Genomic DNA, 25425 nt, shown 5'->3' with positions numbered 1-25425 from the left:
CACTTTACATCTAAAGGAACCAGAAAAAGAACAACAAACAAAGCACAAAGTGAGTAGAAGAAAAAATATAATAAAGATCAGAGCAGAAATAAACGAAATAGGGTCTGATAAACAATACAAAAGATTAAAAAAAAAACAAGAGCTGGTTCTTTGAAAAGGTAAAGAAGATTGACAAACCTTTAACCAGACTCATGAACTAAAAAAGAGAGAAGACCCAAATAAATAAAATCACAAATAAAAGAGAAGTAACAACTGACACCAAAGAAATACAAAGGCCTGTAAGAAAATGTTATGAACAACTATTTGCCAGCAAATTGGACAATCTGGGCAAAATGGATAAATCCTTAGAAACATACAATCTTCCAAAACTGAATCAGGAAGAATCAGAAAATTGAAGAGACAGATGACAACTAATGAAATGGAAGCAGTAACTTAAAAAACTCCCAACAAACAAAAGTCCTGGACTGGATGGCTTCACAGGTGAATTTTACCAAACATTCCAAGAAGAACTAACAAATGTCCTTCTCAAACTCTTCCAAAAAATTCAAGAGGAGGGAAGGCTCCCAAGCTCATTTCACGAGGAAGGAGATGCGACTTCGGGTGGTAAACACACAATACAATATGCAGATTATGTATTGTAGAATTGTACAACTCCAACTATGTAATTTTATTAACCAATGTCACCCCAATAAATTCAATGAAAATTTTAAAAATAGATTTTTTTAAAATGCTTATGGATTTACACTATTCTTAGTTAGACACATGGCCTTTCACCCTCTCACAGGCTTCTGTCCAGCAACTGGTCTCAGGGTCCTCAGAGAGCAAGGTGGCTCTTGCAGGGCTACTGAAGGCCCAAGCTCTGGAATTCGCATCGTGTCACTTTCTTGACATCTTATTGTTCAAGATAAGTCACAGGCAACAGGACGCAAGGGATGGAGAGAGACTGTATGTCAGTGTCTGGGCAAGAAAGGGGTTGATTGAGGGACATTTCAAGTTGGGGTAGGGACTTTACACTAACGGAGGTGGGGGACATGGAAAGAGGAAGGGAAACCTTCTATGCAGAGTCCTAGGAATAGCTGGGGTGTTGCTGCAAGTGCACTGGGCTCCTCGCACCCTAAACACCAAGGGAAAATTGGGTTTGCTTAGGAGGCTGCAAAGCTCAGTCATCAACCATCCTGGGCCATCCTGTTCTCCCCACTGGAACAAGAAAATGCAGGGAGAGTCAAAAAGAGAAGAAATAGCCTACTGTACAGGGTAGGAGTGGGAAGCCAAAATGGTGTAATAAATCTCCCCTGAAAATCCACATATCAGCACAGCCACATAGTGCCCTGTGTGGGCCCCGTTTCCGCTTCCCTTAAAGCAGATGTTCTCAAATTCCACTCACTGGGCAGCTGCAGGGGCTCTTAGGTTCTTTTGGCTTTTAGAGCGATCCTGCCTCTGTTTGGGGTCTGTCCTCTTTAAAATGTTCTGCAAGAATTTATAACTTGTTCATGGCCTTGTATTTTGAAAGGGCACCTCTTCATTCATGCTTTTTCAAAAGCTATTTACCATAATTTTCTTTGTAAAAAGATGGTGAACTTGGGGTGCTTTGCCCAGCATAATGGGGCCACATACTGGCACGGGGCAGGGTACATATGCACCACTTTTATAGTTATATGGAAGCCTGTGTTTGGTAAAAAAACAAAACTTCCACAGTATTTTGGTCAGTCCTCAGGGGCTCCCTGGTAATAAAAAACGCTGTAACTGTGTAATACTCAATGCTACCCTAGCTGCCTAAGTTTACTTTGTATTAAGATCCTGTCTGTATAAAGCCCCACAGTGTGCACGAAGCCTCCAGTGCCCCGCTCGTCCCTAAAGCAGGCGAGGGCCCCAGGGGTGCTCCAGGGAAAGGGCTTCCTCCCACGGGGGGGGGGGGCTCCCCTGGGAGCAGCGGCAATGGGTTGTAGCAGGACCGGCACCTGACGCTTCCACCTAGACCCTGGTCGTTTGGGGCTCCTGCTGCCATCTGTGGGAAGGAGAGAAAGGGAGAGGAGGGGGATTTTAGACAGCCCCGGAAATTAGGTTTAGAGAAAATCTGAGCAGCCAGCGTGTGGTCTTTCCTGCCATACAGCATTCCTGTCAGGGTGTCATGGGGGTTCCTCCCTGACCTGTGCGGGGAGGCAACCCCCTTCTGCACCAGCCATGCGAGGGGTCCTTCTTCTGAGTGGAGGGAGAGAGACTGACAAGGAGGGAGAGAGAGAGGGGAGGAGAGAGAGGGGTGGGGGGGGAGAGAGAGGGAGGGAGAGAGAAAAAGGGGGGAGAGGGGAGAGAGAGTAGGGGGAGAGATAGGGGGAGCTAGAGAGGGAGGAAGAGAGAAGGGTGGGATGGAGAGAGAGAGGGGTGAGATGGAGAGGGGGAAGAGAGAGTTCGGGGGACAGAAACGATGTGAGAGAGGCTCATTAACTGCTTGCCTCCCACAGGCACCCCCACGAGGGCCAGGAATGGAGCCTGCAACGGAGGCACATGCCCCCGGCCAGAATCCAATCCGCGACCCTTCAGTTCCAGGGCTGACATTCCACCCACTGAGCGAAACCAGCCAGGGCTCAAGTCCTTTTTAAATTTAGTTTCTTTTTTTCTTATTCTTAAAGTTGTAAGAGTATTGAATAGAAATCCGCCTCCTATAATTTCTACCTCTGAACACTTATTCTGTTTGGCAACAGACAGACCAAAGCCATACGCTTTCACACAACTCTCCCAGATAATTGAATTTCCCCGTTGTTGAATATATGACTAAAATTGGCTGAGTTTCCTAATGCAAACCCAAAGGAAAAATGATCCCAATAATGACATCACAGGAAAGTAGAGGGACTACCCATCTGATGGTTTTGAACTTTGTGGTTAAATACTTTGAGAGTTGACAGATAGGTCAGGGATTTGTCAAGAGAATTACCAACTTTGAAATCTTGGTCAGTGAAAGTTCATCAGGGCGCGTCTTATAAATATGGTCAAGGTCTTTTCAGTACTGATTTGATGGCGCTTAACCACAGGGCATAAAGAGTGTTTTCATTAGAAATTACTGATGTAATGGAGCACATTTAAAATGCAGAGGTACTGCTGGACTATTAAAATTCATCATCTTCCCCAGGCCCCCCACCCGTTGGGTGGGCCCCCTCCCCACTGTCCCTGGACGCCTGAGTGGAACTTGGGACTCCCGCAGCGACCTGTGGTCTGAACAGCGTTAGCGTAGCCCGGGGATGTCCACTCCCGAGGGCGGAGCTGTGGCTGGTTAACTGATGTGTCTAAAACTATCAACGTGACATGAAAACCTGGGGTGAACTGTAACTTCGTGAGTGAAAGAAGTTTATGGCTGCCTGAGAACTTGAAGAACGAACAGTATAGTGCGTCGCTGGTTACTGGGAAGGAGGGTGGTCTGTTGGTCCTTGTTGAGTTTTACAAAAGCAATCGATCATATTTTTTGGTAGCTTTTTCTTTCTTTTTTCCTAGGAATAAAAAATGCACTGGCATCTAAACCATGGAAAATGAAATAAAATACACCCAGTGCAGCGCCTCCAAAATCCTTGCTCTCCTGCCTTCCAGCGTTGTCAGAATGCGCCTTGGGCGCGGGGTGGGCGGCGCTGGCGGGATTCCTCGGTGTCACCTGAATGCAGGCGGTGGGCTTCTCGCCGCAGCCGCTGGCAGATGCACACGGTGCCCCCCTCTCCCCCCCGCCCAGGCGCTCCTCTGCCGGGGTTCCTGGAGCGGGCCCGCCGCCCGCCGAGGGGGGGCGGGGGGCTGGGGGAGAGCCGGGCGGGGCCCCGCAGCTCGCGGGCTGAGGTGCGGCCAGTTCACCTCCCCGCGCGCACCACACGGTGGCGCCCCGGGCACCACGCAGGGGCCGGGAGGGAGGGACGGGGCCGCGGGCGCGGGCAGAGGCGGGAAAATTGACAGCCCGGGCTGTGGCCTGGAGCTCCGGGCCGATGCGGAGCCCCCCCCCCCCGACGGAAGAACGGGGCTCCTGCCAGCCCAGCTGTCACGGGGTCGGGAGTTTCTGAGACGAAAAGGCTCGCGAGGGTTACTCAGGACCCAAGGCGCTCGCCCTCGGGGTCCCGGGGAGTCGCGCCGCCGGGCGTGGGGATCCTGGGGGCGGGCGTCCAGCTGCCGCGAGCGAGCCGGCGCCTGACCTGTCCTTTGTGTCCTGCTTCGCAGGTGCGGGATCCGTGCGCCTCGGTGAGGGACGACGCCCTGCGGGTGAGCTCTGCCCTTCTCACTCCGCACCGCTCCCTGCCCCCGAGGACCGCGGGCATCGCCAAGCCCCTGCCGCCTGGGCCGTGCGCCCCGCGCCCCGGCAGCCCCGGGCCGGCCCTGCAAGGACGCGCTCCCCGCGGGCGCCCTTAGCTGCCGCCACCCGCCTCCCGGTCGCCGGGCCGGAGCGGAGGCCGGGTCCGCTCGCTCGCGCGGGGCCGCCCGGCGAGGCTGCGGGAAGGCGGTGCTGGCGGCGCGGCGCCCTCTCCCTTAGCTCGCCGCCGCCCCCTCTCGGCCTCGGCGGGACGCCCCGACCCAGTGGGCTCCCCGCGAGCGCGCCCCACGGCGCGGGGCCACCCAAGGCCTCCCGCTGGCGGCGGGGACTCAGCTCCCCACTGACCCCGAGACACTGGTGCTGCGTGAAAATGAGGATTCCGGGCACAGCAAGAAGCACCAGCCCTCGGGGTTCAGCTCGGCGAGCGACGCGGCCCCGGGGAGTCAGAGCCTCGGGCTCCGCGAGGAAACGCGCGGCCGCGCAGGAGGCTGCGCGCGGGGCGGCCCCGCAAAGCGCCCGCTGGCTGCTCCAGGCCCGCGGCGCCCCGCCTCGCCCCCGCGCGCGGAAACCGTTTCACCAAGCGCAACGGTCCCTTTTCTCCAGAACTGCAGGCACCGCGTTTAATAAAGAAGCCGTGGAAGCCCACCCGCGGCCTGCCGCGGGGCCAGGCACTGCGTGGATAAGTAGTTTAGGAAATGCGGGACCACCCCAGGGAGGTCCGTGCGCTGGCCCAGGGCCTGGCCTTCCCGTGTCCGACCCCGTGGCCCTTTGGACCCTCCTTCCTCTGTCCCGTCCACGCGTCTGGAGGAGGCACCGCCCGCTCCGCCCGTGTCCCAGAGGCTGTCACCTGTGACCAAGCGGAGACAGACGCCCAGCGCCCTCCGCACGCTGCCCCTCCCCGGGCTCCGGCGGTGTCGGGAGGACCTCTGGGCGCTGCGGGACTGGACCGCAAGGGCTCGCAGGCAGCGGCGCGGGGCCCCGGCCCCCGCTCCCCAGCACAGCCCGGGGGCACAGGCGGCGGGCTCCGGCCCGCGTCCTGCTGCGGACCCGGTAAGAGCGCGGGGCCGGTCGCTCTGGCCAACGCCCGCTGGTTGGAGCGTTCACCGCGTCGCCAGAGCCCCCGCGCGGGAGCAGCTGCTTGGGCGCACACGGCGCCGCCAGGGCTTCCTTCCCGCCCCGCGCGGCCCCACGGGGAACACGGCGCAGCGGGGGCGCGGCGGGCGGGGCTCCCAGCGGGCGCGGCCGGTTCCGTGACAGGTGCCCCGGGCCGCGCTCGGCGGCGACGGCTCAGAGTTCCCCGCGCTGCCCCTGCGACCACCAGCGGACACCCCAGCGCGGGTCAGAGCAGACCAGGGCCCCCGCGTCCCCGCCCCGCCCTTTCCGTCCCCCCCCCTGCCGCCCCCGCCCCTGGCCTCCCGCCCCTGGCCGCGCTCAGGACTCACGCGCAGAGGCGCCGAGGCGTTAACCTGGGGCTGCGCGGTCCCGCGGCCCTTTAGAGCTGTTTACAAACAACAACAACTGACCAATGTGCCCAGACGGTGGGCAGCACCGAGTGTGGCCCGCGGAGTTGGCGGGAAATTGGACCTCGGTTCTTGCGGCGGCGAAGGAAGGTTTCAGACCCAAGAGCTCAAATTGTGGGCGGCATTGGTTAGAAAGTTACAGAGGAAGGAGCGAGCCGGCCGGGCTGCCGGGCTCAGGAACGAGCCACAGAAGCAAAGAAAGGGCCCTGGGAGCTGAGGAGAGGGGCAGGCGAAGGTGACCCGCAGGGCTGGGAGAGGGAGAGGGAAACGCACCCCCAGGGCTGGGGGAGGGAGAGGGAAAGGCACCCCCAGGGCTGGGAGAGGGAAAGGGAAACGCACCCGCAGGGCTGGGGGAGGGAGAGGGAAACGCACCCGCAGGGCTGGGGGAGGGAGAGGGAAACGCACCCGCAGGGCGGGGAGAGGGAGAGGGAAAGGCACCCGCAGGGCTGGGGGAGGGAGAGGGAAAGGCACCCGCAGGGCTGGGGGAGGGAGAGGGAAAGGCACCCGCAGGGCTGGGGGAGGGAGAGGGAAACGCACCCCCAGGGCTGGGAGAGGGAGAGGGAAACGCACCCCCAGGGCTGGGGGAGGGAGAGGGAAACGCACCCGCAGGGCTGGGAGAGGGAGAGGGAAACGCACCCCCAGGGCTGGGGGAGGGAGAGGGAAAGGCACCCCCAGGGCTGGGGGAGGGAGAGGGAAACGCACCCCCAGGGCTGGGGGAGGGAGAGGGAAACGCACCCCCAGGGCTGGGGGAGGGAGAGGGAAACGCACCCGCAGGGCTGGGGGAGGGAGAGGGAAACGCACCCGCAGGGCTGGGAGAGGGAGAGGGAAACGCACCCCCAGGGCTGGGGGAGGGAGAGGGAAACGCACCCCCAGGGCTGGGAGAGGGAGAGGGAAACGCACCCCCAGGGCTGGGGGAGGGAGAGGGAAAGGCACCCCCAGGGCTGGGGGAGGGAGAGGGAAACGCACCCCCAGGGCTGGGGGAGGGAGAGGGAAAGGCACCCCCAGGGCTGGGGGAGGGAGAGGGAAACGCACCCCCAGGGCTGGGGGAGGGAGAGGGAAACGCACCCCCAGGGCTGGGGGAGGGAGAGGGAAACGCACCCGCAGGGCGGGGGGAGGGGGCCCAGCCCGTCTCCAGGGTTTTAAGGGCTGGGCGCTCAGGGGGGAGCTCAGCGGAATATCCATCAGCTCTAAATGCGCCGAGATGAGATCTGTTCTGTGGCCTTCTTTCCTCCTTGGGTGTGTGGCACAAACAGCACCTATTGGACTCTGTGATCTATTTTTGTTAAGCTATTTACCCTCCGGTTGGGGACAAGGGTGAACCATTTGCTGCCGGTGCCCTAGCTTAGGGAAGGCAGGATTTTTCGGTTCTCTAGCTGTTGTAAACGCCCTGGCTGTTTATCTGAGTCTCCCGCTCACTCGTCCTGGCTTACTAGCCTGTCCCAGGAGGACCCTCCGTCTCCGCTCTGAGGTGCCGGTTAGTGCCTCTCCTGTTACTCCTGTCCCAGGCCCTTCCATGCTTCACTGTCGCCAGCTTTACAAAACATCCTCTAAAAGTCACCTGTTGTGAAGTCTTTCTTGCAGAAAGTCAGGAACCCACACTGCCAGTCGGCCCTAGGCAGGTGCAGTCAGGGCCAGGTGCCTTTCTGGTAACAGCCCTGCAGGTGGCAGGAGGAGAGCGCCCCCCGGGAAGAAGCAGCCTGAAGATCCTCTGGCCAGGGGCCCAGACTCTGGGAGTGGGTATTACACAGAGGCCCTGTTCTCCACTGTGGGTCCCCGTGTTTTAGGGACCCAACCAGCCTTGTGCCTGCCCCAGTGCAGCTGCCCCAGTAGCAGGTCCAGGGCTCGGCCACTTCCTGAGGCTCTGCGTGGCAAGGGACTGGCAGCTCGGTGTGCCAGCAGTGCTCCTCTGTTCTACCGCACACCAGGCACCACTGGGTGGGGAGAGGCAAGGATGCACATTGCGGCTGGGGTGGGATAGGTGCCTGCAGGCGGAGTCACTTGATAAACACACAGGGCTGGCAGGCTGGCAGTGTGCTCAGTGGCAACCCAGGCTGACACTCTCCTTAACCTGCCTGGTCAAGTGCACGCCAGGGACTAATGTCTTCTATAGACACGGGGTTGGAAAGGTTTGGGTAGGTTAGCATATGGATCCGGAGTTGGTACTATCCAGTTGTCAGTACTTCAAAATTCACCATGAGAGGCAATTTGCAGCCCCAAAGCAGAATAAACCAGTTCAGACTTTGGGATGGTTCTCAAGTTCAACAATTCGCTTTTTGTCGAATTTGACTGTGTATGTCTATTACTGTAAAATACATATATATCCTTTCCCATACTTGAGAATTCCCAACAGACATACAGTCACTAGTGAGATGCGCACAGGAGAATTGGGGGTGTAGACGTCGTCCCTAGGGGTGGCCTTTAATTAACCACTTCTGACAGCTGTCTCTTTGTCCATCACCCAGACGCTGACCACTTACCCCATCACGACCCTGTGCTGCGCTCCCACTGTGCATCGGATGCTTGTGCAGAAAGACCTTAAGAGGCACTAGGGCAGAAATCTCCATTTGAACTACCAGCAAAAGCTGTCATGGGAGCAGATCATTCTGTGCCGTGGGGCTGTCCCGTGCGCTGCAGGCTGTCGAGCAGCGTCCTGTCTGGCCTCTACCTGCTCATGCCAGTAGCACCGTCCTCTCCACCAGGTGTGACCATCAGAAATGTCTCCGGATATTGCCTAGAGTCTCGGGGGAAGGGGAGGGGCAAAAGTGCCCCCAGTTTAGGAATACCAGGGATAGCCTCTGGGGACACTGAACCTTTTCCGGGGACAAGCAGAGTCCCACAGGCCCAGAACTCCCGCCCCCTCCCACCCCCAGCAAACAACCATAACTGCATTTGTGCCACCTTGAAGAGGAGCTGACGAATCTCATGACCTGAAGATTCTCTGCAGTGTGGCCAAACCGCCTGAGCATCCAGTGGACTTGCAACGTATGTTTAAGTAACATGCCCTGGATACAGGAGGAGCGAACGGAAGGGAGAAACGTGTGAAGTCCCTAAACGGGAGACACGTTCCTCAGGACACCCGAGGGAACTGCAGAGGATCAGACAGCGTGAGAGCAGCTCCGAGAGACTTGAATTCAGGGCACCGGAGACGTCAAGAGAGTTGCACATGCTTCCAGGGACTAGTTGAGCACCCCCCCTTACCTGGTGTCATGCTAGGGGGCCCAACAACAATTAGGTGAGCATTTATTGAGTTTTTGCTGCAGTTACCTTCCCAGTAACACTGTGAGGCAGGTATTAGTGATCCCGTTTCACAGATATGGAAAGTGAGGCCCAGAGGAGTTGAATAAGTAGTCCAGAGTTACACAGTTAACAAAGTCTCCAACCCGAGCGGCTTTCAAGCCCAAGTCCACTGACTTAGGATCTCATGGTCTTCACCACTGATGAGCCTCCCTCTGGAGTGGGTGGACCGACTTACCCCTGCCAGCAGGGGGAAGGGGGGAAAGACGGGCCACCAGGACATCTGACCTGAGACAGACCTGAGAAGGTGACACTCTGTCTGTCAGAGGAGCGTCTACCACTCACCACTGTGTGGAGACAGGAAGCCAAGAGGCAGCTGCCACCCACTTCACCAGTGGGAGCACCGGCCCTCCCAAGGGGGAGAGCGCTCCCGCGCACGCCTGGGCCTCCAGGCCGAGATGGTCCCTGGGTGGGAAGACCCTGCTTTCTGCAGAGACCTGCGGGGCCAGACCTCGGGACTTCTCTGAGCTCAAACCCTGCTCTCCTGGGACGGCTACCACCTGGTGCTTCTGAGAGACAGCTGGGAAGAGGGAGCACGGCTTAGCGTGCAGGTATCAGTGACCTCCAGCGTGACATTTCTGTGTCTGATGACGCGAAATCTCAAAACCTCTTCAGGGCTCTGAGCCACGAGTCTGCCAGTTCCAATGATTAGCACAAAGTTGAAACGTCAAGGTCCATGGTGTGCTGGGAGGCTAAATAGCCATCTCAGTGGGTGACTAAAGAAAAATTGAATTTATTTAGGGAAGGGATGGGCGTGGGGATATCCGAAGGGAAGGGCCACACAGCGCTGAGTCAAAGGGTATTGGGACCACGATGGCAGCAAAAATATACTCAGGACGGTGAAACCAGACGGTGCCTAGGAGTACCGGGAGGGCCTGGCTGGGCTGCTCTGGCTCGCTGGGAAGTCAGAGGGAAGGGGCCTTGGAGACAGGTTCAGGGGTAAGCCCACGACAAGCTGCCACTGCCCATTGCTCCCCTGGTTGCAAGTCTCATGGGGTCCCCTTGGAGAGAAGAAGGGGAAGGAGATCGCACCAGCATGCTCCCTGGTGGGGGTGCGTGCTGGGTCCTTTATCTCTTTTTTTATCTCTTTCTTGGGGTGGAAATCTTAGGAGAGGTCTCAAAGGAGTGTCTCAAAGAATATTCATTAGCTTTCCGGGTGGGATCCTGGTCTCCACTGATTGGTCGGTGCCAGGACAGGGGGTCATTAAGTCAGTGTAGCTGGTCCTGAGCCAGCCAGGGCACCATTTGCCTGGTTTCCCTGCTTTTCTGGGCCTGGAGCTGAAATACTACTGAGATGTTGTCTTTAGGAAGGAAAGGCTCAGGGGGTCTAAACCAAATGACCAGTGACATGCCGGGGAGGATAGGTTACCCTGGGGACAAGGTCCTTGCTTTCCCAGTTTTGCCCCTTGCTAGGCATCCGGGGCCCACTGCCCTGTGAGTCTCTGTGCCTGAGTTGACCTGAGTTTCTGTCCCTGGCCCATCGTCCGTGCCCCGTCATGTCTGTCTAACAAAGGTTCATATGCATCTTCCCCAGGCTGACCCATGACTTGTCCTTTGAGGTGCTGGTCATTTGTTTTGACACAACCCGCATTCCAAGGGGGCACTTTTGTCAGCAGCAAATTACTTTTCAAATTCATTGAAGTGGAAGCTATAATCGGGTTAATTAGATGAAATGAGATCTCAGATGTCAAAATTCAGAATTTCCTTCCACTCTACACGGACCCCATCAGTGGAATCAGGAAACACTGTGCCAGGGTTGTCATGCAATTAGAGCAAGAGTCTTTGGGGTCTTTTCCAGTAGGTCCTGCTTACCAGGTTATTTTATTATCACAACTAGAAAAATATTTAATGCATAAAATCCTCAAAAATTTAAATGTCCCACCTATGAGTCTGTGTTACCAGAAAATTAAGTTATTTAACAGAAATAATTTAGAAGAGCTCTAGTAAAATACAGTTTCTAAAATATGGAAGATAAATGTAACTAAGATATTAGTTGTCACCCCATCCCCCAAATTTGTTCCTGCTAGACTACGACCAATGTTCTTACAGCATGGAAAGTATAAATCATTTTCAGGAAGGGACACATACTACGGTGACTCCCAGCTACAAGGAAGTTTTTCGTGTCTAGCCTAAATCATTCCTGCTTTAAGACAGGCCTCATACCGCCCTAGCTGGTTTGGCTCAGTGGTTAGAGCGTCAGCCTGCGGACTGAAGAGTCCTGGACTCGATTCCGGCCAAGGGCACGTCCCTCGGTTGCAGGCTCGATCCCTGGCTCCTGTCGGGAGGGGTGCGGGAGGCAACCAATCGATGTGTCTCTCTCACACCCATGTTTCTCTCTCTCTCCCCCTCCCACTCTCTCTGAAAAAGCAACAGAAAAAATATCCTTAGGGAGGATTTTTTTAAAAATTTGTTTAAAAAGGACAGACCTAATACCTTCTATTGTGGCCCAAAAAGAGAAAGGAAAGCAGCTTAGGCGTTTTGTGATGCTTCAAGAAAAGGAAACCAAAAGTCTACTCAGCTGAACTGGAACTTAGCAAGGCTACTTGCAAGAGTCACCACTTAGATGTTTCTTGTGAGTAAAATTTCCTGGCTGGTTGCCACATGTCAAAACCTGTACTACGTCCTAGGAACAAAGTGAGATGAGGCCCAAGTACAGTGTCTGTTGAGTCGTGTCAGCTGGGTCACGCCTTCCGAATGCCCTCCTCCTCTTGAAACGGAATGTGTAGATGGAATAGCTCTCTCTCTCCTCTGCCAGCTTGTACTCACGCGCACTCCTGCGAAGGTGTGCAAACACACTCAGGCACCCCCCCAGCGCACATGCTGCCCCACCGCACGTGCACACTCCTGCTCCGTTCCCCCCGCGGGCACTGACGTGTGTCCCTGCGTTTCCTCCCTTTTCTCAGCCACTGGGTGGACCTGCCAGCCTCAGGCCTAATATGGACCATATCAGACACAGCCTGGATAGTGAGCGTCTGGGCTCATTTCTGCAGCCCTGGACGTCAGGAGCATGCATATTTATCCATCTCCTGTCAAAGTTTGACCCGCTGGTCATTCTAAAGGTAAGAGAGGCTCCAGTTTGCACCAGATGCTCAGAGCCAGTCCAAGTTTGCACACTGCAAATTCCTGCAGTTTCTTTCACTTCATCTAATGTTGACGAACCCTTGCCCTATGGATGGACGCTGTTCAGTAAGCAAGATGGAAATGGTCCCTGGCCTCATAGAGCTCATGGTTCAGGGAAAGAGATAACCACATATACAGATAAAAAGAATATCTTCAGGAGACAGGCATCATGGGCCCTTGGTTCACTCAACACGTATTTACTGGTCTCTTGCTCTGGTGCCAAGTATCAGACAGATGGTGGTGAACCGAGTATAGGGAGGGATGCACTGTTGGAAGTGTGTGTGTGTGTGTGTGTGTGTGTGTGTGTGTGTGCGTGTGTGTGATTTCCTTTTTATTTGAAGTACAGCACAGACTAGAGGTCAATTGCATAGAGTACAATTATTTTAAGTCTACAGCTTGCAAATAACTTACCTTTGTGAGACCCTGTATTAGCCAGTTTGGGCAGCTATAAGAAAATACCATAGATTGGGAGGCTTACACAACAGACATGTGCCCCTCAGCGCTCTGAAGGCTGGGACTCTGCAGTCAGAGAGCCGCCTCTTTCTGGTTTATAAACAGCTGCCCTCTGCTGTGTCCTCATGTAGTGGGGAGAGTGAACTCTGATGTCTCTCATTCCTCTTACCAGGGCACTAATTCCATCGTAGGGCCCCAGCCTCATGACTCATCTAAACCAATTATCTCCCAAAAGCCCCACCTCCAAACACCTTAACGTGGGTTTAGGGCTCCAACATATGAAATGGGGGAACACAGCATTCGATCTATGACAGCCACGTGTAACCATCACCTTATCGAGACATAAGGCATTCGCTTTACTGCAGAAGTGCTCCTGCCATTGTCCACGCGCCATAAGTTAATCATTCTTCTGACTGCCATCACCACAGACTAATTTCTCCCCTTTTTAAAAAAATATTTATTGAGCTCCTTCCACCAGGCCTCCGGGCTGGGGCGCTGTCCTTCCCATGCGGGACACCTGGCTTCCCACTTTCCTTCTGGCCCCCACCGGGCGGGGGAGGCGATGGGCCGGGAGGGCCGGAGCCGGGCAGGTTCACCCTCGGACCTGGCTGGGCTCCCGGGCCCTCCCGGTGGGTCTCACTTCAGGCCGGGGCTTGGACCCGGGGCTGAGGTGTGGGGAGTCCCCCCATTCCCCCGCCGTATGAGTTCTGCAGGGGGGTGGCCTCCTGTGGACCTCGGGCTGGAGTGGGGCTGGCACCCCAAGGCGGCCTGGAGACCCCTGTGCCCGAGGGCGAGGCGGGAGCCGGGGTGGGGAGCAGCTCCCAGGGGCCTCCCCCAGCCCTCGCTGCCCCCCGGGGGCCGTGAAGCCCGACAAGGAGACGCTGGAGCCGAACCCCGAGGAGGAGGCGAGTGAGGACCTGAGAGCTCTGCAGAGACCTCGAGCAACTCGCCAAGCTCCTGAAGCAGAGCAGGATCACCCCCGGTGCACCCAGGCCGCTGTGGGGCTCACCCTGGCCCTTCTCTTTGGGGGGTGTTTAGCCCTGCCGCCTGGGGCTCTGCGGCTCAGCTGGAGAGCATGTGGGAGCTGCGGCCGCTGCAGAAGCGGGTGGAGGAAGCGGACAGCCACGAGGACCCGCGGGAGAGATGCAAAGCGGAGGCCCCGTGCAGGCCCTTTCTGTTACTTTAGGCTTGGGGGTGCATGAGAACTGGGGCTCGTTTGGCCTGAGACACAGCAAATAAGCTAGGACTTCAATGCAGACCCTCCAATGCCACAGCCCGCGCTCGTCGTCACCACTGTGTGTGCTGGTAAGTGCAGCTGACCTGGTGATGAGGGTCTCAGCTGGCTCCCCCTGCAGGCGCTGTCCAGCTACCAACCAAAGCCTGGCAGGGGCACCGCTGCTTGCCCAGTGCTGTTCAACAGGACCTTTCCAGGCGGTGGGTTCCCAAAAGTCCCTTCTCCCCCCCTCTGCCCACCCTCCCCCAGGGTCCTTCCAGCACCTGCATGATCAAGGCAGGGACGCCTTCCTTGGCTCAGTGACTGCGCAGTGACTTCACAGACCCGAGCGGGACCGGGTTGAGCTCTCTGCTCCCTCAGAGCAGAGCGTCCGAAAGCGCAGCGGCAACCCCAGCACAGCTCTGTGCATCCGACTAGGCACTTATTAAGCGCTGACTGGGCCAGGCGTTGGGGACACAGCAACGGCAGGATAGACAAGATGCCTTCCCTCACGGGGAACGATCATAATAGTGATGGCTGACATTTATTGAGCACTTACTGTGTTCTAGGCACTGTGCTAAGCCTGTATAGGAATTGGTCTTCTTATCCTCACAACAGTCTCACCAGGTGGGCACTATTATTAATCTCATTTCAGAAGGACACTGAGGCACGGAGAAGCTAAATAAGTTGTCTGAGGGCACACAACTAACAAGTGGTGGCACCAGGCCTGGACTCGGTGCGCCTGCAGGCCCTGCTCCCTTAACTGCTAACTGAACCAAACCAACGACCGCATCCTATGGGGACAAATCCTCAAGAAGTAAACGAATAAAAAAGATCTTTCCATAGTGGTAACTAACGCTATGGAGAGAGTAAGATCAAATCAGGGGACTGGGGGCATGTGTGGCATTCTGGAGGGCGCTGCACTCACAGACCCTCCTCCCCCAGGGCGCAGAGCTTGCAGAGGGCCAGGCGGTGCGGTCCTGTGGGTCCCCTGGTCCAAAGCAGACACTAACTGTGAGGGAGGGGAGAGGGGAGGCGGGAAGGGGGAAGGGAGGGAGGAGGGATCCCTGGCAGGTGCTCCACACACACCTGCCAGTGTTTGGCCAGCTGTGCCGACTTAGAGTGAGCCCCACGGGAGGTCAGGAGGCCGTGGGAGGGTCCTTCAGCCCTCTCCAGCTGCCTCACCTTGAGCAAGACACTGAGACCGGGGGCGGGGGAGGGGGCCTCTGGACGAAGCCCTGTCTGAAGCCCTGTCTCACAGTGGGCGCTGTGGCTCTCCTGGCTTTACAGGGGAGCAAACTCACAAGTGAGCCCCAAATCTCACTAGGAACCAGGGTCCTGGTGGCAGAGGTGAGTAAGTGAAAGACCACCCTGAGGGGCAGCTCCAGGGTTTGGGGGGGGGTTCTTGGTCATCACAAGGGAGGCAGAACAGAACAGTGGCACACAGAACTGTCCCACGTCCCACACAACATTTCACTGTCCCGCGAGACATTCACGAAGCCAAAAAACTTATTTGCAAGGACTGACCTGAGCCTAGAACCTACCCCATCCGATGCCACGATACAGGGAGTCGCACGGAGTGGAAAAGTCCTCCGCTCGCAGGACACGGCTCCTCATTCCTCCACCTTAGTTTGTCCTTTGTTTCAATGAGGGTTGTTTTCCTCTCTCCCTCATCACCTGATCGGTTATTATCCCAACTCTGTTTTTATCCAAGAGTCCTCCTGTCTCCGCTTTCACCTCCTGGGTGTTGAAGAACTCAGGGACCACCCGATCTGGAAAACATGAGCTGAATTTACCTCTGGCTCAGGCCAGGGAGAAATGCAAGCAGAAGTGCTGCTGCTCCTTGGGCCGCGGGCAGGGCGGGGTCCTTACAGGGCTGGGGAAGGACGGGCTCAGGTACCAGCGGGGCAGCTGGCTCACAGCGAAGCGGGAGCGGCCCGGGACAAGGTCCTGTCGCCTTGGAAACCACAGAGTTAGAAACAAGGACGAGGCCTCCTTCCCTGCCCCAGGCAGTAGGAGCTGGGAGCCGGGCAGAAGCCGCAGCCACGGGAGGTGGGGCCTCTCTGGGCAACTCGACCTGCGCAGATCCTTCAGGCAGGAGTGGAAAATTCCAGTTTCACGCGCCTCCCATCCGAACCCCTTCCTTTAATTCCTATTCGATCACTACAAACATCTTGCTTCATAATGTCTTCTGCTCTGGGATATCCATGTTTTGAAGCACATACTATTTTATAATAAATTAATCTCCTTTGATGGCTCCTTTACGGTACGATAGGGCGTCTACTGAGGGGTCTGGAAACGAGACTGACTCTCGCCCTGTGCGGTGTGCGCTGCCCCGGCCCAGCTGCAAGTGCCTTTCCACGAGCTACTCATCTGCTCCTCTCACCAACCCTGTGAGGCAGCTTCGGTTATTATCATCCTCATTTTACAGAGGAAAACCAAGGCACAGAGAGGTCAAGTGACTTGTCTGGGGTCACACAGGAAGTGGTGGAGCAGGGGCTGGAGATCTAGCTCCACAATCTTAACCACTCAGCTGGCCTCTCTCAGGTGAAGGATATTGCCTAGGGACCCCCAGTTCAGGATATTAAGGGGGCTTGCCAAGCTGTTTCGGGGGGGGGGGGAGGAGTGCTGGATGTGACAGGGTGAGATCCACGGACCTGGCAGATAGCATGTTGATATCCTGACCCCATATACTTCACTCCATCTGCTGCCACCACAGTCCTGAATCTGAGCCAAGCTGGCGTGGGAGTGAGGGTCAGCTGTGTGACCGTGACCCCAATCCCAGAGGGGCCACGTGCAGAGCGCAGCAGATGGACAGGAAGGAGTGGGCCCAGTGAGGCCCTCGGGTCCCTGCAGGCGGTTCCCAAGGACTGTTCATGGCCAGACCTCACCGGTTTCCTCGTCTTCCCTGGGACAGGGAATCTCCTCTGTGGAAAACACCTGCTGGGGAGCCCCAGGGAGGGGGGGCAGGGGGGAGCACTCATGAGACTGACTCTTTCCCCTCTCATGACCGTGAGGGACGGGTGTTTACTGCCGATGCTGGGGAAGGGCCAGGTTGCGTCAGACTGGGCCTGCGGGCAGCTGAGGAGGAGACGTGGCCTTCAAAGTTGGATCCAGTGAACTGGGAGGTGCCAGGAAACCAGACACAAACTAGGCTTTAGAAGGAGAGAGAGAGAGAGAGAGAGAGAGAGAGAGACAAACACACAGACACACAGACACACAGACAGTGAGAGCAAGCGGGACAGGATGGCCACCTTCCCCAGAGCAGCCAGCCCGGCCCAGCAGCCCCCAGACCCCCAGGACGAAGACCCCAGCCTGGATGAGTGCGACCTGTACAGCCTGGCTCATTCTTACCCCGGTAAGGCCTGGCCGGGCCACCTTTCTGGTCCCTGCACCTCTGCCCCCCCCCCCCCCCGGGGCACTAGGACCCCTCCTGGGACTTCTCCACATCCCTCACCCTTTTCCAACCTGTCCCTGGGCCCCTCATCCCCTGAGCACTGTCCTACTCAGCCCTGGGGCCTCAGCCTGCCTAGAATATTGGAGCAACAATGGGCCATCTGGGGGCCCTCATTTCTCGGACGGGGAAATAGAGACTGTACCCCAAAGCTCTGTGGTGGCAACCCCGGCCTCCCTACTCCAACCCAAGCTCTCTCCACCGCTGCACTCGCAGCCCCTCCTCCCCTCTGAGGCCATCCCGCCTCCAGCCACCTCACTGCGGCTCTTGCCTCCTCGGTTCCCAGGAGTGGGAGGCAGGAAGGGTCGCACCAAGAGAGAAGCCGCTGCCAACACCAACCGCCCCAGCCCTGGTGGGCACGAGAGGAAGCTGGTGACCAAGCTCCAGAATACAGAGCGGAAAAAGCGAGGGGCACGGCCCTGAGGCAGAGCTGGAGGTGCGGGTCGGGCTCAGAGCGGGGAGGCCCCTCTGCCTGGGACGGCAGGACAGGACGGGCGCACGCTGCGGGTGGGAGGGGGCGTTAAGGAACTGCGGTATCCGCGTCGGAGCAGATGAGACCTACATTTGCTCTGCGTTTCCTAGTGGCCAGTGCAAAGGGGGAAATAGGGACCCCTTCCTACAGGAGGGAAATGTGGTTTAGAGAGGGAAACTAGGCCCAGAGAGGGTAGGGTCTTTCTCTGGAGTCACAGAGCACGTGAGTAGGAAAGGCAGAGTTACCCAGGCCTCTGTCCCTTCCAGCAACTGGTTTTCTTCCCCAGATGAGGCCAGAGCACGCACCCGAAAGGCGATGGTGGCAGGACCACGGAGGAGCCAGCTCCTGGAAGCAGGGTCCAGGCCTGCGTGTCCCCACCCGATCCCCAGGACTTACCCCACCTGACTGAGGCCCCAGAAAGAGGGCAAGACAGGGAGCAAGAGGCAGGGAATGGACAGGCAAAGCCACGAAGACACCCCTGAAAGAAAGATGCTGAAGACCGCGGAGCTCCCTGCGTGGCAGCGACAATAAAGCACAGCAGCAGCTGAGTGTTTCTTCCCTCTGCCTGGTTCCTCTGCGCCGGGCTCCGCACGTGTCTGCGTCTGCGTGGCCAGTGAGCGGCTTTCGTCAGTGTCTGCGTTTGGTGACGCATCTGGGGGGGGTCTGACTTTGAGGGGCCTGCAGGGCTGGGTGGGTTTGGTTGGGTTTCAGTGGCACGGTTGCGGAGCATCGGGTTCTGCGGTGTCCTCTGGCGTGAAGGGCATTCCTCTGCTGCGGCGTTTTATCCAGGCCCCACGGTATTTTCTCCGTTGCTTTTCAGAGAGAGTGGCAGGGAGAGAGAGAGAGGGAAACACCGATGTGAGAGAGACACACCGACTGGTTGCCCCCCACACCCACCTGGACTGGGGCCGGGGATCGAGCCCGCAACCGAGGTGCGTGCCCCTGGCCAGGATCCGCCCCGAGGGCCCTCAGTCCGCAGGCCGACGCTCTAACCACTGAGCCAGGCACCTTTTTAATCTGCCCCGACACGTCCCCCTCCCAGCGCCTCCCAGCTCCGGAATAAGGGTCTGCTGACCACCTTGAACTCGTATGAGGCCACCGTTCGAGTGAATATCTATTGATGCCCAAAAGGAGCAAACTGAGACTTAAAACATTGAGGGGTTTGCCCAAGTTCCTCGGGGCTCAACTTCAAGGATTCTCATGGTCCTCGAGTGAGGAGGGTCCCTTCGCTCAGGGGGCTGCCAGGACAGGGCTCTGGGAGGTCAGCTGGGGGGATGCTCACCTGGTGTGACGGGTCTCAGACCAGGTCTGAGAGGAGCGCAGGGCAAACAGGAGGGGGGGCCAAGTGGATCTGTTGATTGAGATACGAGTTGGGGCTGCTGTCCTGGAGACGCAAACAGAACGGGATAGAAGGTTCTCTCTCTGTCACAGGACAGCCCCAAGGGCAGGCACTCCTGGGCCAAAGTGGCAGCTCCACCCGTCAGGGATTCGGCTACTTTAGCCCATGGTTCTGCCCCCTCAGAGCATGGTTTCCACTCGGGGCCCCAGCCAGCTGCTCGGAGCCAGCCTGTGGAGAGGGAGCAGGGAGGGACCAGGGGAGGCCACACCGATTCCCTCTTGGGGCCGTACCCTAAAAGTGGAACAGGCCGCTTCTGCTGGAATTCAGTTACACGGCCACACCCAAGTGCGGGAGCGGCTCGGAAAGTCCAGCAGCAGCTGCTCAGCCCGCGTGGGCCAGGCTCGGAAGGGCGGGTTCATTGAAGGAGGCGGCGAGAGCGGGTACCGGCTAAAATTGGCAAGGGACATCTCCCACAGACAGGCTCAAGGAAAGGGGGGGACCACCCCGAGGCTGGCCCCGGGCAGAGCCTTCTCCCTCCGGTCCCCTCGGTGCAAGCCCTGGGCTGCAGAGCTGGGAAGCAGCGGGTCCTAGGGACCGGGACGGTGACCGAGCAGTGAGGCGCCCGCTGGAGCCGCAGCAGATGCGCAGCCGGCCCGGCCCGCTTGAGCCTCGGGAACCGCTCGCCAGTGGCCTCCCCTGAGTCCAGCCTGAGGTCAGTGACAGGATCGCTCCCTGAGGACATTAAACCACCCAGCCCAACCCAGCTGCCCCTACTGGAGTCACCTGCTTTCGTGACTCTCACTGGGACAGGGCACTTGCTGCCTTGGAGCTGCCTGATTCCTTCCAGAGCAGCTGAAACCTGACTCTCCCACCTGCCCCTGAACAAGCTTCTGGTCCTTTCTTTCTTCTGGTCCTTTCTCTTCTTCTGGTCCTTTCTGTTTGAGATGCCTTTACGCACCCGTCCCATGAGGCTCAGCTCAAATGCCCCCTTCTCTGCAAAGCCATCCCCGACTTGCCCTCCACCACCCGTCTCCTGCCTCCACCCCAGGCGGTCGCCTTCTCTGGATCCCGCCACACAAGCCTGTGCCCAGAATCCCACCGTCATTTGGCCCACAGCTCCGGAGGTTCCCCTCAAACCCCCCTTTCCCAAGTTATTTACTCATCCCGTGAATGTTTATTGGATGCCTACTGTTACCAGGGCCTGGCTGAAGGCATGCATTGCATAGAGGGACAAATGGGAGCCTGGCATGATTGGAACCAGTCCCTAGGGCCACTTGTCAGCTCTGGAACTCAAGGAAAATGCCAGGAGCAGCACAGGGCAGTGAGCTCTCAGTGCAGCACAGATCTGGTATGTCAGCTTCAAAAATCATAGCAACAGGCTCCACTGGTGTAGCTCAGTTGGTTGTGCATCATCCTGTGCACCAAGGGGTTGCTGGTTCGATTCCTGCTCAGGGCATAAGCCTGGGTTGTAGGTTTAACCTGCAGTATGGGGCATGCAGGAGGCAGCTGATCCATGATTTGCTCTCAGATCAATGTTCCTCTCTCTCTCTTCCTTTCTCTCTCTCTCTAAAAATCATTAGAAATATATTTTTTAAATCATAGCAGCAGCTTCCATGTACTAGGCTATTGCTCTGTGATAGGTGTTTTATAGGCATTGTTTCATTTAATCCGTACAATAACCCATTGTATTATTATTGATCCCATTTTACAGGCTAGAAAATTGAGGTTCAGAGAAGTCAAGTAACTTGCCCAAAGTCACACAACCAAAACCTGCAGAAGCTGGGCTTCTCCCTGTATACTACATGCCTGACAACCATGAATACTGACCGAGGAATCCTAGAATGTAGTTCATTTCTGAGCCTCAGTTTCCTCACCTGTCAATTGGTGAGACTACCCTCTTCTCTGTCTATGTCAAAGGAGAAAACAGCCTGGGAAGTGCTGTGTCCCTTGCTGGCTGTGGCCACACCCTGGATACTGGGTCCTTTGACACTTGACAGAAGGCCCCACATGCCACCCCTCACTCCTGGCCTCTGACTGGCCTTCCCAGGCCTCGCCTTTCCCTGGCACAGCCTATGACTGGGAGGCCTTTAAGTGGGTGTTCCAGGCACCAGGCAGTTCCTGGAATTACAGCATGTTTGGTCAGGAAGGATCCTGGGGTTAGAGCCTCCACTCTTTTAAGGCCTTGGAGGGGGCGTGGATCAGGGGTCAGGGACTGGCTTAAACTCACATGAGGACTAGGGTCTCAGTAGGACAAGAACCGGCTCCTGACTCTACCCCTCCAGAATCTCCCTGTTCTGTTCCACCCCCCTTTTCCTACACCTTTTCTTTTCCATCTCCCAGTTGCATGTAATGTCTGTTTCCCCAATTTCTTGGGTTCCTCCTGAGAACGAGAGAGATGACTGGTCTCTGTCCCCCTCAGGGGCTTACAGAAATGTCCCCTCAGGTTGCCACCATTCTTTCAAAGGATTCCCAGCTCCCTGCAGAGAACCAGGAAACTTACTACCAGGCTCTTTATTTGTTTCACAAACACCCTGGTCTTCTCCTGCCCAGTCCTTTCTCAATGGCCAGCTCTCAGACGTCTAGTTTTAAAAGTTCAGAACTCCCCAAGGCTGATTTTCAGCCAGCAGTCCTTAAAGATGATGCTATTCACAGCAATCGTCACAGCTACCGCTGCTGCTGATCTGCCCCAGGTTTTCCCAGCCTCGCCTTCCCTTTCGGGCACCACTTCTGCAATTTCTGCCCTATGCGCATTCAAGCTATACCATTACTTACTTGGAAGTCTAAAAATTACCTCTACTTCCTTACCTTTTGTCCCAAATGCCTTTAAAAAGGAAACTGCATAACCACTGAAAGTGGAAACCAACAGCCACGTGTCACTGTTAGACGATAACTGTAAAGAGAAACCCGAACTATAACTTTTTACGGCCACCTGCACACTGCCGACAGCGACCTTGTGTACGAAGAGTCAGAGGCGTTCACACTTGGAGAGACACTGGTTGCTCAGGAGCCAGACACTCTGCCAGGTGCTTTGCACACGTGGGAGGGCGCCTCATGGTAACCACACGGAAGCTAAAGGAAACACTGGTGCCTGGCTCCACTCCCCGACATGCTGATCCCTTTGGTCTGGGGTATAGCTTGGGCACTGAGACTTTGAAGAGTGACTCTAACATGCACTGAAGTTTAGGACACCGATGCTGGACTTTTGTCTCAGATTATATTTACCAAAGACGGTCACAGCAGGAGTTCCATCCCACATGCTCTCCTTATGGTGTGGCCTTGACACCCTTCCAGCAAATGGAGGGCAGGGGACTGTGTCCCTTCCTTTCAAACAAGTGAGGGCCTTTGGCCGCCTTGCCTGATGAGGTACGGCACAAGTGGTGGTGTCCGAAAGTGCCGTGCCCTCCACCTCTTTCCCTGGGGTTCCTGGACCTCAGGCCCCTGCTGTGCAGAAGTCCAAGGTTGTACCGGTGGAGAGACAACGTGGAAAGGACACTGGTTGTTGGCCTTCAGCCCAGCTCAGGTCTCAGCTGGAAGCCATTCTTAACCTCCAGACACGTGAGTGAAGGGCGCCTGCAGAGGTTCCAGTCCCAGCTGTCAAGTCACTTCCAGCAACTGCATCTTCCCAGGTGAGGCCTGAGACATTGTGGAGCAGGGACAAGCTAATTTCCACGCACAGAATCTCGGAGCATAACAAATGGTTGTTTCCAGGCTCTGCATTTGGGATTTGTTACGCAGCAAGAGTGACTGAAAAGCCCAGAGTCCCCCAGGTTATGTCCAGATCCTGCCTGCAAACTTGGCTGGGATGTGGGACTCGTCAGCGTTTCCTCTGCTTTATGATTTCCACACACAGCTGCAAACAGGAGATGCAGAGCACACCCGCCTCCTGGCATGGTTTGAGAACACAAGGAAATTGTTTTTTCACTCACTTAGCAGAGTACCAGGGCCAGAAAAAGAACTTCAGGAGGCAGCAAAGTAGCAATAAGAGCTCAGGGTTTGGCCCGGCCAGCGTGGCTCAGTGGTTGAGCGTCGACCTAGGATCCAAGAGAACCTGGTTCGACTCCCGGTCAGGGCACATGCCCGGGTTGTGGGCTCGATCCCCAGTCGGGGGCATGCAGGAGGCAGCCGATTAATGGCTCTCACATCACTGATGTTTCTCTCTCTGTCTCCCTCTCCCTTCCTCTCTCTGAATTCAATAAAGATATATTTTAAATAAATAGTGCTCAGGGTTTGGACTTGGACTCTGGATTCAAGTCCCAACTCTGACTGTGTGACCTGGGGCCAGTTACCTGACCTGACTATTATCACACCGAGTATTTACCAGTCTTGCAGGAGAGAAAAGACCTGGGTCCTGCGCTCATCACTGCCACAGGGTGAGCCAGTAGAAGACAGGTGTGCTGACACCCACGCTCAAACCCTCTAGAGAGCTCTGTGCACCTCAGCGAGTGTCAGAGGGGAGCAAGGAAGTGAGAGAGCTCCAGTCCCAGGTCCCCGTGCAGATGGCCAGCCCGACAAAGGAGACCGCTCCCTGCTCCCAGCTGGAGACCAAGAACCCAGTGTCTGTCCATCAGAAGCAAGCGCTTCCTTTTCTTTGCTTTTCTGGTTACAAAAACAATTGATGTTGTGGAAGCAGAAGATAACCCCCAACCTCTAGCTCAGCCCTCCTGACTGAACTCGCCCTCCTTCCAACTTTTGCAAAACATGTAAGTTATAAAATTAAAGTTCGATTCTAATCACTTCCCAGAATGTCAGGCCAGCTGCGTGTGACCGGTCCTGTCTCCTTTCTCTGGAGAACGGGGTTCGAGAGTTTTATTTTGTTTTGTTTTGAACTGTTTGGGGACATAATCATTTATTCATTCAGCAAATATTTGAGCCAGGGAGTGTTCTAGAAACCACGGGCACAGGGGCAGCCGGGCCTTCCTCGTAGCTCACGCTCTGGTGGCGGACCCAGCGCCCGGAGCGGGGGCTCGGCCTGCGCGCTCCCAGGGGCCTCGGTCGGAGGCCTCGCCCAGGTGGCGCTTAAGCAACAGCCAGAGGAAGTCCCTGAGCGACTCAGGGTGATATTCCTGTTTCTGTTCTTAAGAACACAGCTCCCACCTGACGAACTCTAATTTTCCTTATTCATTTATTGTCTGGGGTCAGGAAGGCGGCCCCTGGCAGCTGAGAAACCCCAGGCAAAGGGAAGAGCTGGGGCTGAGTGGCCACAGGCAGAGAGCGGGACTGGGGGGCGCTGTGGGCGCCGGGCGGGGAGGCCTGAGTGCCCACACCCCCTCCCCCAGAAAGCTGCCGCCCTGCTCCTGGAGATGCCCCCCAGCTCCCGCGGTTGTCTTGTCCAAAGGCCTCTCTCTCACCACCCTCCTAGCATGGTCCCCTACTGCCCACTTGGCACAGTGCCTGTCCTTGAGTGTCGCTTTCCAGAACCTCAACCACCTGCGCCTTAGTCTAAGTGCTTTTTGGTTCCTCTTCCTCGGGGTTGGTCCTTGTCACTTAGTAGGTGCACAATAAATAGCCATGAGTGAATGTGCGAGAAAGTCTTGCTTCACACCATCCTTCTTGCTGGGGACACGTCTCCTCTCATGTCAACCTGTCAGAATTCCACCGGTTCTGAATAATGACCCTATTCACGTAGTGTCGCGTCTCCACTTTATAGTTTCCCCACCGGTCATCCGACAGATCTGACCCTCCCAGTGCCCTCATCGAGCATACAGAGTCACTGTCCCCATTTCACAGGCACAGAACTGAGGCTTGAAAGGAAAATGACTTGCTAGGCCCTGGCTAGTGTGACTCAGTGGTTAGAGCATCAGCCCACGGACCAAAGAGTCACGGGTTTGAGTCCCTGTCAAGGGCACATTCCTGGGTTGCAGGTTCGGTCCCTGGCCCTGGTTGGTCGGGGGTGTGAGAGGCAACAGGTCGCTGTGTCTCTCACATCAATGTTTCTACCCCCCTCCTCTCTGAAAAATAAATGGAAAAATATCCTCGGGTGATTACAAAAAAAAAAAAGATTTGCTAGGAGCCATACAGCTGTTTCAGGCACCACTGGAGCTGAAGCCCCTGGGCCAGGGCCAGTCGGACTCTCCCAGGAAGCTTCCCAGGTCCTCACAGAATTGCCTGTCCGCACACGGAGCTCCAGGCCCCTCAGCACCTCTTGCTGCAGGAGGGCTGATTTCAGAGCTGCCTGCTTCCCCTGGGAATGAGAAGGAAGGGGAGGGGAGGCCATGTCCCTGGGAATGAGAAGGAAGGGGAGGGGAGGCCATGTCCCTGGGAATGAGAAGGAAGGGGAGGGGAGG

At 56.6% G+C, this 25425-nt stretch overlaps 1 protein-coding gene and 1 long non-coding RNA gene across 11 annotated transcripts in view; both read left to right on the top strand.

The window, feature by feature from the left end:
- Nucleotides 1-3855: 3855 nt before the first annotated feature.
- On the top strand, nt 3856-14720 carry LOC308555138. 7 transcript variants are annotated; one of them, XR_013998485.1, is made up of 5 exons: nt 5689-6031; nt 8259-9028; nt 11994-12149; nt 14019-14097; nt 14532-14720. It is a non-coding gene; the product is annotated as an uncharacterized lncRNA (long non-coding RNA). The 7 variants fall into 7 exon arrangements; XR_013998482.1 differs by lacking the exon at nt 5689-6031 and adding an exon at nt 3856-4185 and having other exon boundaries at nt 11994-14097; XR_013998483.1 differs by lacking the exon at nt 5689-6031 and adding an exon at nt 3856-4206 and having other exon boundaries at nt 11994-14097.
- Nucleotides 14721-15286: 566 nt separating this feature from the next.
- Nucleotides 15287-25425, top strand: part of LOC308555136 (nuclear protein 1-like) — a 74214-nt gene continuing 64075 nt past the window's right edge. Inside the window, exons 1-3 of one of the 4 annotated variants that reach the window (XM_081133014.1) lie at nt 15287-17234; nt 17617-17766; nt 19618-21143. In XM_081133014.1, coding sequence (XP_080989140.1) covers nt 17123-17234; nt 17617-17753 — 249 coding nt within the window. In that variant the 5' untranslated portion in view covers nt 15287-17122 and the 3' untranslated portion in view covers nt 17754-17766; nt 19618-21143. Of the gene's footprint in view, nt 17235-17616; nt 18459-19617; nt 21144-25425 lie in introns of those variants that run through there. The other 3 variants (XM_081133013.1, XM_081133015.1, XM_081133012.1) reach the window with 3 other exon arrangements.

This window comes from Miniopterus schreibersii (assembly GCF_964146895.1).
Source record: "Miniopterus schreibersii genome assembly, chromosome: 3".
Lineage (NCBI taxonomy): Eukaryota > Metazoa > Chordata > Mammalia > Chiroptera > Miniopteridae > Miniopterus > Miniopterus schreibersii.
This window is presented reverse-complemented; position numbering and strand designations above follow the sequence as displayed.